The 16,407-nt window shown below is 38.8% G+C and overlaps 1 protein-coding gene across 2 annotated transcripts in view; it reads right to left on the bottom strand.

The window, feature by feature from the left end:
* Window positions 1-9,603, bottom strand: part of LOC126970097 (G-protein coupled receptor Mth2-like) — a 40,712-nt gene extending 31,109 nt beyond the window's left edge. For both annotated transcript variants that reach the window (XR_007730536.1, XM_050815823.1), the window contains exons 1-2: window positions 9,215-9,603; window positions 8,499-8,682 (exon numbers count right to left, since the gene is read on the bottom strand). Coding sequence is in view for 1 of the 2 variants with exons in the window: in XM_050815823.1 (XP_050671780.1) it covers window positions 8,499-8,682; window positions 9,215-9,574 (544 nt within the window). In the remaining variant the exon portion in view is untranslated. The remainder of the gene's footprint in view (window positions 1-8,498; window positions 8,683-9,214) is intronic.
* Between the last annotated feature and the right edge of the window lie 6,804 nt (window positions 9,604-16,407).

Here is a 16,407-nt window from a genome sequence, read left to right on the forward strand (position 1 = left end):
TTTCTTTGGTGTGTGATTTTTCCTACTAAATCGAATTATGTGACGTATTTCTGGATTTAAGCTCATTGCATTCTCAGACATAGAGTACATAGTTTGATTTGTCATGTCTTTTGTCATTTAACCTAAATACACACCACATTTTTAGAATTATAGGAGGAAACATAATAACACACACAAAACGACAGACAAAAATTTCAAAAATATTTGAATTGGAGTCAGACGTATATTTATCACAAAAAAATGCAAATACAGCCAGAGCCAAGAGATATACCGTACTGTTATACCCCAGCTATGTAGGTATTAATGCTGACTTAATTGCTATTCCATCTCAACCAGCATTATTGAATCAGTTATATAAGCCCTAGCTGCGCGCGGGCAGCCAGTTCGTGCTCGCTTCTCATAAGTTACGGTTCTGCCCAAGGGTCTCTAAAACTATTATTGTATAATCAAGTCTTCATATTCCTTATAATATATTATATTTCTTTGTGTTAAATCAATGTTTTTTTTAAAAAGCGAACTTAAAAGAGACCCATAACATTTTTGGTGGCAGCGGTGGGATACGGAAATCCCCAGTGACCTTAAATTATTCATAAATCAAAAATCACTATTCATAAAACCGTGAACCTGTGATCGTGAAAAGTGTTATTCATCGTGTAATCAAAATCTCCAGTGATCTTAAATCATATACAATCCAATAAATCAAAAAGTCTCTATTCACAAAATCGTGAACCTGTGATCGTGCAAAGTGTCGTTCATCGTGCAACTTGCAACACAATCGTCGTGAAGGACTGAAGAGTCAGCATTTCGGGAATCACGTCTTATCGCATCAATGCTCGAGGCATTCGCCGTATTAGCCGCCTTATCGTAAGTCTTTTGTCATTGTTTTGTCTAGAGCTGTTTATTAGGGTCCCTCCAGACTATTTGTTAAAATTATTATAATCAATTAGTTTGTTAATTATTTTACAAGATCTTATACATTTTATGTCAAGCATCATTACACCTGCGACGTGTCGCGTGACGTAATATGCCCAAAGTCTCCAAGGTCGAAGATACTAAATTAAATATTAACATCCCCGAAGTGGACGAGGCCTCCACCGATCTAACTAAATCACCAATACATTCGCCAAGAATCACTAGAGCCACTCTCGCAGCAACAGTCATGGCTGAATTAGACCTAAATACCCTATTTAAATTTATTAAACCTTACGACGGCAGCTGAGAACCAGTCAATTCATTTATAATTAATTCTAATAACGCATATGAGCTAGCTTCCGACTCACAAAGACCAGTTCTTTTTAAATATATTCTTAGCCAGTTGCATTGAAAGGCAGAAATTGCTTGCTCTATAAAGGAATTCACATCCTGGGATCAACTCAGAGAATTTCTTAAAACCCAGTTTTGTGAACGCAAACATTATTCACATCTTCTTACGGACTTACAAGAAAGTAGGCAAAACCCACAGGAAAACGTTAGCCAGTATTCGCTTCGAGTGGAAACTTGCCTCTCACAATTATTAACCGAAATTTCCTTGTCTAACACTAAAGCTAAAGAGTTACCTGGTCGTACAGCCGCCATGGAGGATCTTGCCCTCCACCATTTACTTATGGGCCTTCAACCACGGGTCTCGAACATTGTGAGATGCAGGTCGCCTAAGAATCTTAACGAGGCCATAAACCTCGCGATATCTGAAGAGAGAATTCAACAAAGTATTTTCAAGAGAAATCCTAATAATGAGCACAAACCAAAACCTTTGAATCAGTATCGGCAACCACAAAGGTCACCAAATCCAAACAATTCACAGCCTTCAACTTCTAATTTTCAGGGATCAACAATCCCATTATCAAGTATCATTTGCCGATACTGTAAAATACCGGGTCACGATATATCAGTGTGTCGGAAACGCGACTATAACAATCGTTTCCGTAACCAACAAAATACCTTTCAGAAAGAAGGGCCTCTCAGACCACCCCCACGTGTCAATTTCCTTCAAAACACATCTAGTGAAGCCTATGGCCAAGATGAGGTTGATGATGCTCAACCCGGTCAAGGTCAGGATTTAAACTAAGGCCTGGCCCGCGCTTGTGCCGTCCGGGCCGGAGATCTTCCAAAATCGACACAACACTCAAAAATCACAAATTCCTACCATGTACTAACCGACAGGGCAGCCAGCCCCAAACCGACAGTACTATTCACCTTAAATCCAACACTAACCGACAGGGTAACCAGCCCCAAACTGACAGTGTTACTACCATCTTACCATGTACTAACCGACAGGGTAGCCAGCCCCAAACTGACAGTACTACTCACCTTAAATCCAACACTAACCGACAGGGTAACCAGCCCCAAACTGACAGTGTTACTACTATCTTACCATGTACTAACCGACAGGGTAACCAGCCCCAAACTGACAGTACTATTCACCCTAAAACCAACATCAACCGACAGGGTAGCCGGCTGGCCGGCTACGAACCGACGATGTCTCCAATTTCATGTCTAGCCCAAATCAAGGAAACACTCACAATCAAAATATTTACGAAGTAAATATAGACACAACTAAAAGGTTGTTTCCACACGTTCTTTTAAACACGCAAGTTTCACATGTTCCCCTTACGCTCTTTGTTGACTCAGGATCAGCTATATCACTAATAAAACAGTCCAGTATATTATATAAACAACATATAAAAAGGGAATCGATTAATATTAAAGGAATTGATCCAGGTGAAGAAACTACACCAACACTTGGCCATTTTGGTCTAAAATTACAGCTGACCGAAAAGAAAACGATTTGTCATAGGTTTCATGTCATATCGAATATAAATTTACCATATGACGGCATCATAGGTACCGACCTCCTTACATCATTCAGCTGTAACATCGACTATGACACAGACATTTTGAAAATAGGTAATTTTAAAATACCACTTCATTTTTATGATCCATACTATGTAATTCCACCTCGTACAGAGACTGTGATCGAGTGTTCAATTCAATACACTGACCTTAAAGAAGGCCTAATCCTGGATCAACATCTTTCCCATAACCTACTTCTATCCAACTGCATAGTAAGAGTCAAAGATAACAAACGTGTTAGCGTAACGGTCGCAAACATATCGGAATCCCCTATAACCATTAATCCAAACTTGAAACTTAATCTTGAACCCCTATATCCCTCAGCTTTGCAAATTAACAGTACCTTCACCGAGCTCGTTGCCCGAACTACAGAAGTAATAAACTCTTTAAGGACTGGTCATTTAAATCATGAGGAATCCCAAGCTCTAATTGAACTCTGCTCACAGTACTCCGACATATTCCATCTACCCAATGATCAGCTCACTTATACTACTGCACTTAATCATCGAATCAAAACCAGCTCCGATGTTCCAGTTCACACAAAATCATATAGGTTCCCTGAATGTCATAAGAAGGAAGTCGAAACCCAAATTGATAAAATGCTTAACCAAAATATTAACCAACCATCATCATCACCCTGGAGTTCACCGATCTGGATCGTACCTAAAAAGGCCGATTCCCAGGGGCAACGCAAATGGAGAATTGTAATTGATTATAGAAAACTAAACGACATCACAATTGGGGAAACATATCCAATTCCCCAAATTCCAGAAATCCTGGACCAGTTAGGAAAGAGTAAGTACTTTACTACTCTCGACTTGGCTTCGGGCTTTCATCAGATCCTCATTTCCCCAGAAGACGCACCCAAAACAGCCTTTTCAGTGCCTCAGGGCCATTTTCAATTTACTAGGATGCCATTCGGCCTTAAAAATGCGCCTTCAACTTTCCAAAAATTGATGAATAATTGTCTCTCTGGTCTCCAAGGTACTAGATGCTTCGTATACCTGGATGATATAGTTATCTACTCTTATGATCTAGCTTCACATATAAAAAACCTCACATCTGTTTTTGATAGACTCCGAAATTTCAATTTAAAATTACAACCTGAAAAATGTGAGTTTCTCCGTAAAGAAGTTGCCTATTTGGGGCACATCATTAGTGAAGAAGGCGTTAAACCGAATCCCGAAAAGACTAGATCAGTCTCCGAATTCCCAACTCCAAAATCCCCCAAGGATATAAAATCCTATCTTGGGTTAGTATCGTATTACCGAAGGTTCATTCCCGATTTCGCTAAATTAGCCAAACCACTAACTTCTCTCCTAAAAAAGGACACTTCTTTCAGCTGGAATATTGAACAGCAATTGGCTTTTGAGTCACTCAAAAACAAATTGATTACTGCACCGATACTAGCTTACCCGGATTTCACAGAGCCATTTCTTTTAACTTGCGACGCCTCAAAACTTTGCTATCTCTGCTATCCTATCCCAAGGTAACGTAGGACAGGACCGTCCAATTGCCTATGCATCTCGTACACTTAATAAAGCAGAGTGTAATTATAGTGTCACCGAGAAGGAGTGTCTAGCCATAATTTTTGGCACAAAAGTCTTTAGACCGTATCTTTATGGTCATCGTTTCAAAATTTTAACCGACCATTAACCACTACAATGGCTATTTAATTGTAAAGATCCGGGATCTAGACTCATCCGTTGGCGACTAAAACTCGAAGAATTCGAGTACGATATTCAGTATAAAAAAGGCAGAACCAATTCCAATGCAGACGCTCTCTCTCGTTTTCCTGTGAATCCAATTCAATCGACAAACCCCACAACAACTAACCCGAACGCCGAACAAAGATCACAAAATCTCGATAGAGATTTAATGGACCTACTCATCTCTCCACCCTCATTTAATCCTGAGGAAGATTTATTAAATCCACCTTCCAATATTCCTGACACCTTAAGGGATGAAATTGAACACGAACTACTTGACTTACCTCTTCAAAACTTAACTGACTTACCTCGACAAGAATCAGCTGACTTACCCCAGTTAAACTTAGACGATCTACCCGACTGTTTAATAGAACAAAGTACACCTGAAGTCCAGGTACACGATCCTATACCATCCACTAGTACATCCTCGGATGTGCCAATTGACGATTACTCAACTTTCCTAAAATCAATATCAAATAAGGATAAGACCTTCGACACTTGTATCGAAGAACGCAATGAAAGTTTGTTGAAAAGCCCATCAAAAATAATCCTAATCCCCACTTCAATTGACTTGGATGAATCAAACCCGTACATCCCAGAAACCCTAGGCAACTCAGAAAATTCCGATACTATTACTAGCAGTGAAAAGGAACTATTCAAATTTATAAAAATAAATAACGGCAACAAAATTTATTACCTCTTATTCACCAGAGTTCATCACTTTGATAATGCTATATATCCTGAAATCTATGAAACATTTAAACATATTAGAAACGAATTACTAGTAATTGAAAATATCTCCGAAATTAGCATTTCTGATTTGAAAAACCTATTTGAAAAACATTCTTTTATTAAAATCTATAATATGTTGAGTTATTTATTCCATAAAACAAACATAAAAATAGTTATCTATCATAATAATATTATATATCCTTCCCCATCCGAAATAAAGAAAATTATGTATGAAAACCACGACATCCCCGCGGCAGGTCATTTGGGATCCGTCCGTATGCACTATAGGATTAAAGAAACGTACTATTGGAAAGGTATGCGTAGTGACATCGAAACATATGTCAAGCAATGTAAATCATGTCAGGAAAATAAAGCTTTAAGGAAAATAAATAGAGCCCCAATGCAGATTACAAGCACTTCAACTGCTCCATTCCAACGCATATCTCTCAATGTCGTAGGTCTTTGCCTGAGGCTGGCACTGCAAGGTTAAAGTATATCCTCACTGTCCAAGATGACCTCACGAAGTTCTCTTCTGCATATCCCATGCGGAGTACCACAGCCGAAGAAACAAGCGAATGTTTGTTACACTTCATATCCATATTTGGTATACCCAAGATGATTCTCACTGATCAGGGTACCAATTTCACGTCAGACCTATTCAAAAAGACATGTGAGTTCCTTAAAATAAAAAATTTATGGTCTTCACCTTACCACCCTCAGACTCAAGGTGCTCTTGAACGAAGTCACTCAACCTTAAAAGAATACCTAAAATCATACATAAATAACGAACAGACAAATTGGCCCCGATACGTTTATACAGCCATGCTCGCGTACAACACATCCGTACACTCCACGACGCATTATTCACCATTTGAGTTAATGTTTGGCTGTAAGCCATTCATCCCTAACTCAATTTAATACTAGTAGCCCCGGACTTTATTTCGACTATCTTGGTTACCTGAAAATCAACAGCGGACAACTAAACGTCATAATGCCGTTTGACTTATCCCATTTCAACTCACATATTGAAAACATAAACTCAGCCCTGACCATAGCTCAAGATTTATGTAAAAAGACTGGACTGGCTCAAGTCGAAATAAGCTGTCATAATATGATAAGTCCTTTGGTTGCGCGATATTCAGATATGTATAAGGAATTTACGTCCATTTCACATTTATTAGAGAAAAGATCAAAACGAGCTTTGATAGGTGGAGCAGGAACAATAATTAAACAAATATTCGGAAACTTAGATGAAACCGACGGTCTCCGGTTTAATGATGCCATTACTTCTCTACATGAAAATCAAATTAAATTGGTTTCACTGATGAAAAACAATATTTTATTAACTACATCAACAATCTCATCATATAATGATACAGTAAACAAAATAAGGGTCAATGAAATCAATTTAAATAAGGCTATCGACAAACTCTCAATAAAACTAGCAAACGTCACTAATGCAACAAATCAAATGTTGTTACATTTTAATATGTATCAAATTCTTAATAATTTAGAAACCTCAATCTTAACTTTGTCATTCCAACTGGAAGATTTAACAAATGCAGTTATATTTGGCAACCAAAATATTCTGCATCCATCAGTTATTACCCCCCAACAATTATTTAAAGAGCTCGTCGATAACCATCAATATTTGCCTAGCGATCTGAAATTACCTGTAAAATTAGATATAAGTTCCATTAATGTTATTGTAAATGTATCTAGGCTAATTTATCACTATACTAACAATAAGATATTTTTTATATTACAGATACCTTTAGTCTCTATCACTGAATATGTTTTATTTCACAGTGTTGCTCTACCAACGCCACATAATTTAGATAAGCCCAATACTTTTAGTCTCATATTACCCAGCTCTAAATACATAGCAATGACAAAAGACAAAACACATTATTGTACCTTAAATAATCTAGATATTTGTAAGAATATTGTCCCTGGAAACTTTATTTGTGATATAACAAACATTTACTCCTCAGAAATGAAACCCATTTGTGAAAGTGAATTTATGACGAAAGTGATAAGTGAAACACCCAAAAATTGTGAATACCAATTTATTTACGGTCATTTAGATATTTGGAAATCCATAGAGAACAACAAATGGTTATTCATACAATCAGCATCGAACAAAGTTTCCATAGATTGTCGAAACTCAAAAATTTTCGAATTTGACATTTTAGGTACCGGCATACTCACGCTACCCAGTAATTGTATTGGATATTGTAAAAGTACTACTTTCATTCCTAAGTATAACTCGTTAAATGTTTCTGTACCCATTGGTTATCCAAGTTTTAATTTGTTAAGTGATAACTGTTGTAACATAACTAAATTTAATCAACTCAGTTATAATGTATCCCCTATTGAACTACAGAACATAGATTTAGATGATTTTAAATTAAATAAACACATTTTCTTAAACCAACTTCAGAACATAGACAAAATTATAGAAAGTCCACACATTATTAAATACGGGATTAGTGTAATAATATTATTTTATGTTTCGTATAAATTTTATAAATGTGTAAGACCTGGCAGCAGACTGGAGCAGAAATCAGAAGATATAGAAAGTAATAATTCCGGACTTCACGAAATTCCATCACCTTCTATTAGAACGAAAATTTAAGATGATGTTACTTCGAATTCTCCCCGAAGTTCCTTCTAAGGGGGGAGGTGTTATACCCCAGCTATGTAGGTATTAATGCTGACTTAATTGCTATTCCATCTCAACCAGCATTATTGAATCAGTTATATAAGCCCTAGCTGCGCGCGGGCAGCCAGTTCGTGCTCGCTTTTCATAAGTTACGGTTCTGCCCAAGGGTCTCTAAAACTATTATTGTATAATCAAGTCTTCATATTCCTTATAATATATTATATTTCTTTGTGTTAAATAAATGTATTTTTTAAAAAGCGAACTCAAAAGATACCCATAACAGTACGTACTACCTATTGATCTTCCTGAAAGAGGATACCCCAATACTTATTGAGGAAGGAGGTGTTTCAAAAGTTTTTTTTTAATAAAAGGATGTGATCACTTGAGCAGGAGATCACCAACATTCCGATAAAGTTCATTTTAATAAATTTTGATGTTATTCAGTCTCCCTTTGGGTAGTGACACAAAGATGCAAGAATCCGATAAAGCATTTGAATCATACCTCCACTGCTATAAGGATGTAGATCCGACGTTATACTTACCATAAATTTCATAATCTTCCCGCGTATCGTCGTCATCATCATCAGTCGGTTCTACAATGCTCAGTCGAAGTTTCACTGATTGGCCAAATTCAGAACCAACAAAATAGTCTATGCAGAAATCTGTTGTTGGTATATTTCGCCATCGGCAGTACGTATTAGGCACTTCTGTGTATACCAAGCCTTCCTAAATAAAAACATATGAATGTAGCTAACATATAATAAAAGTTATTAAAATTCAAATAAGTTTCGAATTTAACACATGCCGAGACTGAGAAATGCCGTAGTTTAAATATGTTTACATATCAATGTATATATTTATTAAGATGTTTTATTGTAATAATTTCTCGGTCTCGTGGAAATTCAGCTCAAGGAGCAAGTTTTTGGTTGTTTTCTTGCATTTTTTTAAAGTCTGTGGATATACATGTTTAGTTTTGCGTTGACTGCATTATATATCTGGTTACTGTAATTATAGAATTGTCGTCTAGCCAGATTTGTTTGATAAGTTTTTGGAGGCCTCAATAATAAATCTGATTTTGGACTATATAGCTAGTTAGTCTTATTGGATATAATTTAATTACAATAATATCAAAAAAAAAATGCTTAATTTTTAATTTTTAAAAATTAATCCGTTGAATAAAATCGAGCTGATAAAGAAATACTAATAAATCCCGAATAAACTATAAAACCCCCGAAAGTACAAATATTATAAATATTACCTCGTTTAAATAAGTAGGTAATCCATCACTGTCATAAAAAAATTGTGAATTGAGAAATGTATCATTCGAAAATTTTCCTGGTAGTAACATAAACATATCGCCCAAGGTTTTATTCGTGAGCTTATCATGTTCGTGCCTGTCGTAGAGATATACAGTTGAGTAGTTCGTCTTGAAATCTATGTCAGTGCAAATAAAGTTGTTCTCACCAACAATCGCATATTGGTTCTTAGCGCAACACTTATTTATACATTTTTTGTAAGAACATGTCGTGTTATCATCGTCATTAAGCACTATATCTTTTTTGGACGCAAAACAATAAATCCGCACAGTAGCTAAGTATAATAATATTAGTAATAACATATTGGTAGTAACGTGCTAGTCCTCACATTTCGTAAAATGTATTGGTGCTTCACAACAGGAAACAATTATCATTGCTATAAATAGTATATTTCATTGTGGTTTCCAGTGATATTTGTAACGGCTTACGTTTCAAAATTGTTAAATAAATTAAATTCTTTTGGAGTAATACTTTTAGCAACTAAATTACAATTGCTAGTTCTGTTAAACTACAGTTAATAACCTACTCGCTTTGCTTATTATTTACTATAAACTTAGTGTTATGTAAAGGGTCATTATATTTTAAAAAAATATATAAATAGATAAAAATATGGATAACATACCTAATTATTGTCTTTGTAGGAAGGATTACTTTATAAAATAATTAAAAAGTTTGGGAATGGCTAATAATATAGCAACATTATATTATTATTTCTAAGAGGGCTGACCAGAATAAATTGAAGCAAAAAATGTAAGCAAGAATTAATTTATTTAATAGTTATCTTAGCCACTTTAGAATGTTTGCTGAAAACGAACAAAATAAATGTAGGTACATATTCATCTACAAGCTCTTGTCAAAGTGGTTGCCAAGCCCAGGCCTGTCTCACTCCCCGTGTAGGTATCAAAATCTGCAGAGTAGGCCAGCCAGTAGGGACTCACGTGCGAGTGACACTCGCGCGAACTTTGTTGTCACCAACTTAACCGATCCGACTGATATTTTAACAATAGAGAAACATAAATAAAACAAAGCATATTAAAGGTCATTGAGATCCAAATTTAAATTTTCTAAGTGTCCTTAAGACTAATAATCATTTTTGTGACACGGATAAAATCGATATTTTTAGCTCCGGTATTAATTGAATTAGAGCCCATTTGGTAAAACAATTTAGCAGTGATTATCAAATTAACATTAGGCGTGAAATTATTCCTTTTTTACCAGGCTTTCAACTGGCGATGGGAGTGCGAGAAGTTTTATTTAATAATTTTATGAAATTCTATTTAATAATTTTTAATTATACTTGTGTTAAATTATTAAAACTTTCGTGTGTCATTATTATGATGCGCAAGAAAGTACCTGTAACGGAAGCTGAATGCCTGAGGCAGGATATATCGGCCATTATGCGAAAACATAAAAGTCCGTAACCGAATATCCCTAGACAGGAGTTCCAGGCACTATAATTGTCCTCACGCAAAAATCCTGATATCCTCGTATTAATAGCAGATAAGGGTAACGCTATTGCAATTAAAGATACGGAGGAGTACGAACAGAAAATTACACAGCTAGCCAGTGATACCAGCACTTATAAAAAGGTAAACCCCACAGCTCGTGTAACTTCCAAATTTAACAAGTTCCTATCCTCGTTATCAGATGAAGAAAGTAAGCGATTGCGTCCCACAACACCCCCAAAAATATATGGTCTGCCGAAAATCCATTAACCGAACTGGCCTTTACGTCCCATTGTGAGTCAAATTAACGCGCCTACATATAAAAGTTCACGTCACATGGCAAGTTTTAAGGTGGGAGTATGCTTTTTTCTTGAAGGTCCCTAAGTCGTATCTGTTCGGTAAGACTGCTGCCGGTAGTTGGTTCCACAATGTGGCTGTGCGAGGCAAGAAATTTCGAACAAAACGCGCGGTTGTGGAATGCCAGACGTCTACGTGATGCAGATGGTACTTTGCACGTAATGTCCGGTGGTGGAATTCGGCCGCTGGAATCAACCCGAACAGCTCCTCTGAGTTCTCCCCGTGATAAATGCGGTAGAAGATGCAGAGAGAACCCACATCTCTACGCAATGCTAGAGAATCAAATCAATCAAATCAAAGAGATGACTTGATCGTCGATGATTCGAGCCGCTCTTCGTTGTATGCGGTCAAATGGAAGAAGCTAGCTGGTACTGGGGAGCACCCACCCAGAGGTGAGAACAGTACTCCATGTGAGGCCGAATTTGCGCATTATAAAGTTGCAGGCGGTGGCTTTTAGTGAAGTAGTGTCTCGCCTTACTGAGTACACCAAGCTTTTTTAAGGCGTCAACCACGGAACTGAACGTCGCTCGGTATATCGACGCCAAGTATGCCAATACAGGCTGTGGCAGTTAGAGGAGTGATCTCGAATCGAGGGGATACGACGAAGGGAGACTTTTTAGTCGTGAACGCACAAACTTGTGTCTTCCTGGGGTTGAATTGGACTAAATTTTGCCGGCCCCATTCCGAGACTTTGCAAAGCATAGTCTGGATTTCAGACACAAGTTTGATCCGGTTCTCGTCGACTTTTTTTTTTTTTTGAGAGGAGGAAATACTTTTTCGTATTTACGCCCCGAAACGGGGCGTAATATGTCGGACTCGAGTGTCCGCGTAAGCGGACGCCCCATACCGACTAAAACCTCCTCTGTGCTGTTAGCAGCCCTGGCTTTCACAGCGAAGTAGGACGTGGGCCGTGGAGGCCGCAAAGACTACGCAACAACAGTCGCGGGGCGTCTCCTAAGGAGACTCGAACCTCAGACCGGCTGTGTGCTTGTGGGAAGGAGAGAGAATGAAAATGAAAATGAAGATGAAATGAAGATGAAACGATGAGAAGAACACACTCGCCGGCGAGTGTGGTGATGTTTAGTGTAATGTATGTAAGTGTGTGTGTGTGTGTTTATGATTGTATGTATGTATGTTTGTATGTGTGTAAGTAGTGTAAATGTTAGTGTGCATGTATGTTTGTGTCTGTTTGTGGAGTGTGTTTGTGATTGTGTAAGTGGTGTATGTCAGTCCGTCAGTCAGTCCGTGTGTGAGTGAGTGTAGTGAAACGATTACAGGACGAGGACTAACGTCTCGTCGGGTATCAAAAGAATGTGTGGTGTATCTAGGGTGCGGGCCGCTGGCCATCGTCAGAGTGACGAGTGCCAGTGGTTTGCGGTAGTTGACCGCGCCTACGCCTGCGAAGGCGGTGTGTGCGTGTCTGTGTCGGTGTTTGTGTGGGTGTCGTGTTCGCGATGGTGATGTTGTCATCCGGGTCTACCGTTACGTGTCTGGGACGTCTTATTGGGTTGAGACTATGGTGAAGGGGGGTGTACCCGCATGCCTTCCTAACCAAGATGTTGGGATGGTTAGGCGCCTTGTCAAAGAAGCGTCGCGAGATCTCTTTAAAGTGTTGAGCTATCGTCGGAAGCTCTAGGTCGCGGTGAAGGTCAACGTTTCGGATGAACCACGGGGCTCCGGTTGCCATGCGCGTGAATTTATTTTGAGCTACTTGCAAACGACGTAAGTAGCTCGGTCGGGTGTGTGCAAAAACGACGCTTGCGTATGACAGTATGGGCCGTACGATGGTTTTGTACAGCGTCACTTTGTGTTTGAGCGGAAGTTTGCTTCGCCCACACACAAGTGGATAAAGGCGACTGAGGACAAATCGGGCTCTATTGCATACCGTATCAATATGTTTCTTGAAGTTCATATTGCTGTTGAACATGACTCCTAAGTATTTGTAATCCTTCACCCACGGTATGGGTGTTTCATACAATTTAATGACGTCGGTCGGTCGTTTTTTAGCGCGGATGCTATTCGCGTTACCGAAGAGTACCGCTGCACTCTTGGTGGGGTTCACTTCAATCCGCCATTTTCTGAACCAGTTCCCTAGTTCATCGACGGCGGCTTGAAGCACTTTAATGTTCCTGCTCAAGGTTTAGCGGTTCAATAGAGCGGAGCCAAAGTAGAGTGCCGTATCGTCAGCGTACTGAGTGAGCTGGACACTCGGAAACTTGGGAATGTCGCTCGTGAAGAGCGAGAAAAGAGTGGGAGAGAGGACTGAACCCTGTGGCACGCCAGACCTGATGGGTCTGGGTGAGGATAGGGTGCCCTCTACTCGATATCGGAAGGAGCGATCAGTAAGGTAGGCTCGTATGATGCGCACGAGCCTGTCTGGCACTCCCTGTTGATACAGCTTGAATACTAAGCCGTTGTGCCATACCTTGTCAAATGCCTTCGCGACATCGAAAAACACGGCTGCCGTGGTAGCGTGAAGTTGACGCCGTACGAGAATGTACTCGGTGAGTCGTTGAGCCTGCTGGGGACACGAGTGAGCGGTTCTGAATCCGAACTGTATGTCGGGTATCAGGTTGAGCTCCGCGATGTAACGATTAAGACGCGCGAGAATTAATCTTTCGTAAAGTTTCCCGATCGAGTTAATTAAGCTAATAGGCCTATAGCTACTCGGATTAGCTTTAGGTTTATTGGGTTTTGGGATACCGATAACAATGGAATCCTTCCATTGTTCGGGGAACGCGCTATTAGACAATAGAATATTAAAAATGGTAACCAATAAAGTAATAAGAGTCGAGGGTAGGATTTTAAGAACCCTATTGTATATAGTGTCGGGCCCCGGGGCCTTCTTGAAGTGAAGCTCCTTAATGATTAGCTTCACCTCTTCGTAAGAGGTGGGTTTTATTACATCGCCTTAATTTTTACATCGGCTTAAAAGTTATCTTTCAAACCGTACTCAATACGTTGAAATTGCTAAATTAAATAATAAACAAGAAGTAATACCTTTTCGATCAGAACTTAGACTTAAAACAAAAGGTGTACCACAAGGAAGTATATTGGGTCCACTTCTATTCATAATCTACATGAACGACTTACCTAGCATTACTACTAATAACTGTACTCTTTTTGCTGATGACATCTCTATTGTAATTAAATGAACAATGACATATGATATAGAAATTAATAAAACAATAAAGGACACAATTGAATGGCTTACTGAAAATAACCTGACTGTAAATATAAAAAAACAATGTATATGCAGTATTATAATAAGAATGGGAAAGGAAAAGATATTAATGTTAATTATCATAATGAGAATATTAAAGAAGCACAACTTGTTAATTTTCTTGGTATTTCTTTAGACAGCAACTTGTCCTTCAAGTCACATGTTGACAAAATTAGCAAAAAAATTAACCAACATGTATTTGTCCTCAAACGCGTATCAAAAACAATAGGTGAAAAAACAGCGCTAATGGCATATCATGCATTGGTGGTTTCAGCTTTAAGATATGGATTGGTCATATGGGGCAACTCGGTGAGCATAGGGCATTTATTTATTGGACAGAAGAAGTGTATCAGGGCGGTTTGTGGAGCCGGCCCCCTAGATTCTTGTCGACCGCTATTTAAAAAATTGAAAATTCTATCGCTGCCATGCCTATACATTTATGAAATAAGCCTATTTGTTCAAAAACATATGTGTGATTTTTATACAAAAAAAAGCCAGAAGGTTTTAAATACAAGGTATCCAAATAAACTCATAATGCCCTTCTGTAGAACTGCATCTTTTAGTAGAAATTGTTTCAGCATGTCTGTGAAAATATATAATAAATTGCCCAATGAATTGAAAGATTTACCGTTCAAAATTTTTAAAAGAAGACTGCATCAGTGGTTAACAAATAAGTGCTTCTATAGTTTAAATGAATTTTTCAATACAAAATGAATTAGTCTATTTGATAATAATATATGTAAATTAATATACTTTTATGACATTGAATTTGTTAATATTATACATAGGTACTAAATGAATTATTAAGTTATTTACGTCTCATATTATAATATTATATAAGTATTAAAATTTCATTTTATAAATATTATTGATATCATTGTGAAATCCGACATGTTTCAATATAACAGTACGATTAGTGTTTAGACAATTTTGTAACATATTTTGCATGTCAATTGACGAAACATATTGGATTATCCATTATATTGTTAACACCTTAAGTACAATGTTTCCTGCAAATAAATTTCATTTCATTTCATTTCATTTCATTTCATCGCCTGAAGGGCTCAGAGCGGAGCGACGTTCAACTTCGTCAACGTGTGTCGGGTCGGCTGCTGCATTTGGAGAGCACTGACTCTCGAGACTATCGGCGAGGAATTCAGCCTTCTCATCGTCATCGAGCGCCGGCTGCAGTCCCGGTCTGTCCAAAGGAGGCATGACAGTGGGCGGCTCCTGTTTGAACGCGCGAGGCAGCTTCCAGAAAGCCACATGTGATGGCTTAAGGTTGCCGAGCAAGCGGTCCCAACGTTCGCCGCGGAGTTCCGCGATACGTTCCCGTACCACCCGCTGTAGGTAGCGGAGGGGGCGCCTATTCTCGACCGACGGATACCTATCGTAAAGTCTAGTGGCTCTGTGCTTCTGTGTGAGTAAGTTCCTGACCTCTGGAGGCAGGTTTAGGCGATGCGGTTGCATCGTCGGAACTTGCCTGGAGCAGGCCTTGATCCTATTCTGTATATGTGACGTCACATGAGAGATAGCACTGTGAGCCGTGTCGACCGAGTCAATGACGTCCGGTATAAGGTCAAGGTCGTCGGACTTGATAGACTCGAGATCCTTTTCCAGCCGTTGCCAGTCGATCACTGTTTTCGTCGGTGGTTGAAAGTTAACCGGTGGGCCTACATTTAGGACGACAGGCCGGTGGTCTGACTCTGATTCGTGAAAAACCTCGATTGAATTTACATTGAGCGTTACGTTCTTAAGTAACGCAACGTCTAGAATGTCGGGTCGATGCGCGACGTTATCCGGATAACGTGTTGGTTCGTCGGGTGCTATAACTGAAAAGTTCAGCTTGTCTGTCAGCGAATCTAATAAGATTCCGTTTCTATTTGTGGCTCTACTATTCCAGCTAGAGTGTTTGGCGTTAAGATCGCCGCCCACTATGACTGCGGCCCCGTGGCCGAGTAATGCTTCTATATCTGTGTCTAATACTTGTTTGTTGGGCGGAAGATATGCTGAAATAACAGTCATCGGCTGGTGATTCGCCATACTGACTCGGATGGCAGAGGCCTCGATGTTAGTGAGGACCGGAGGATCTATAGGTATACAGTGTAGA

This window comes from Leptidea sinapis, chromosome 20, assembly GCF_905404315.1.
Source record: "Leptidea sinapis chromosome 20, ilLepSina1.1, whole genome shotgun sequence".
In the NCBI taxonomy this organism is placed as follows: Eukaryota; Metazoa; Arthropoda; class Insecta; order Lepidoptera; family Pieridae; genus Leptidea; species Leptidea sinapis.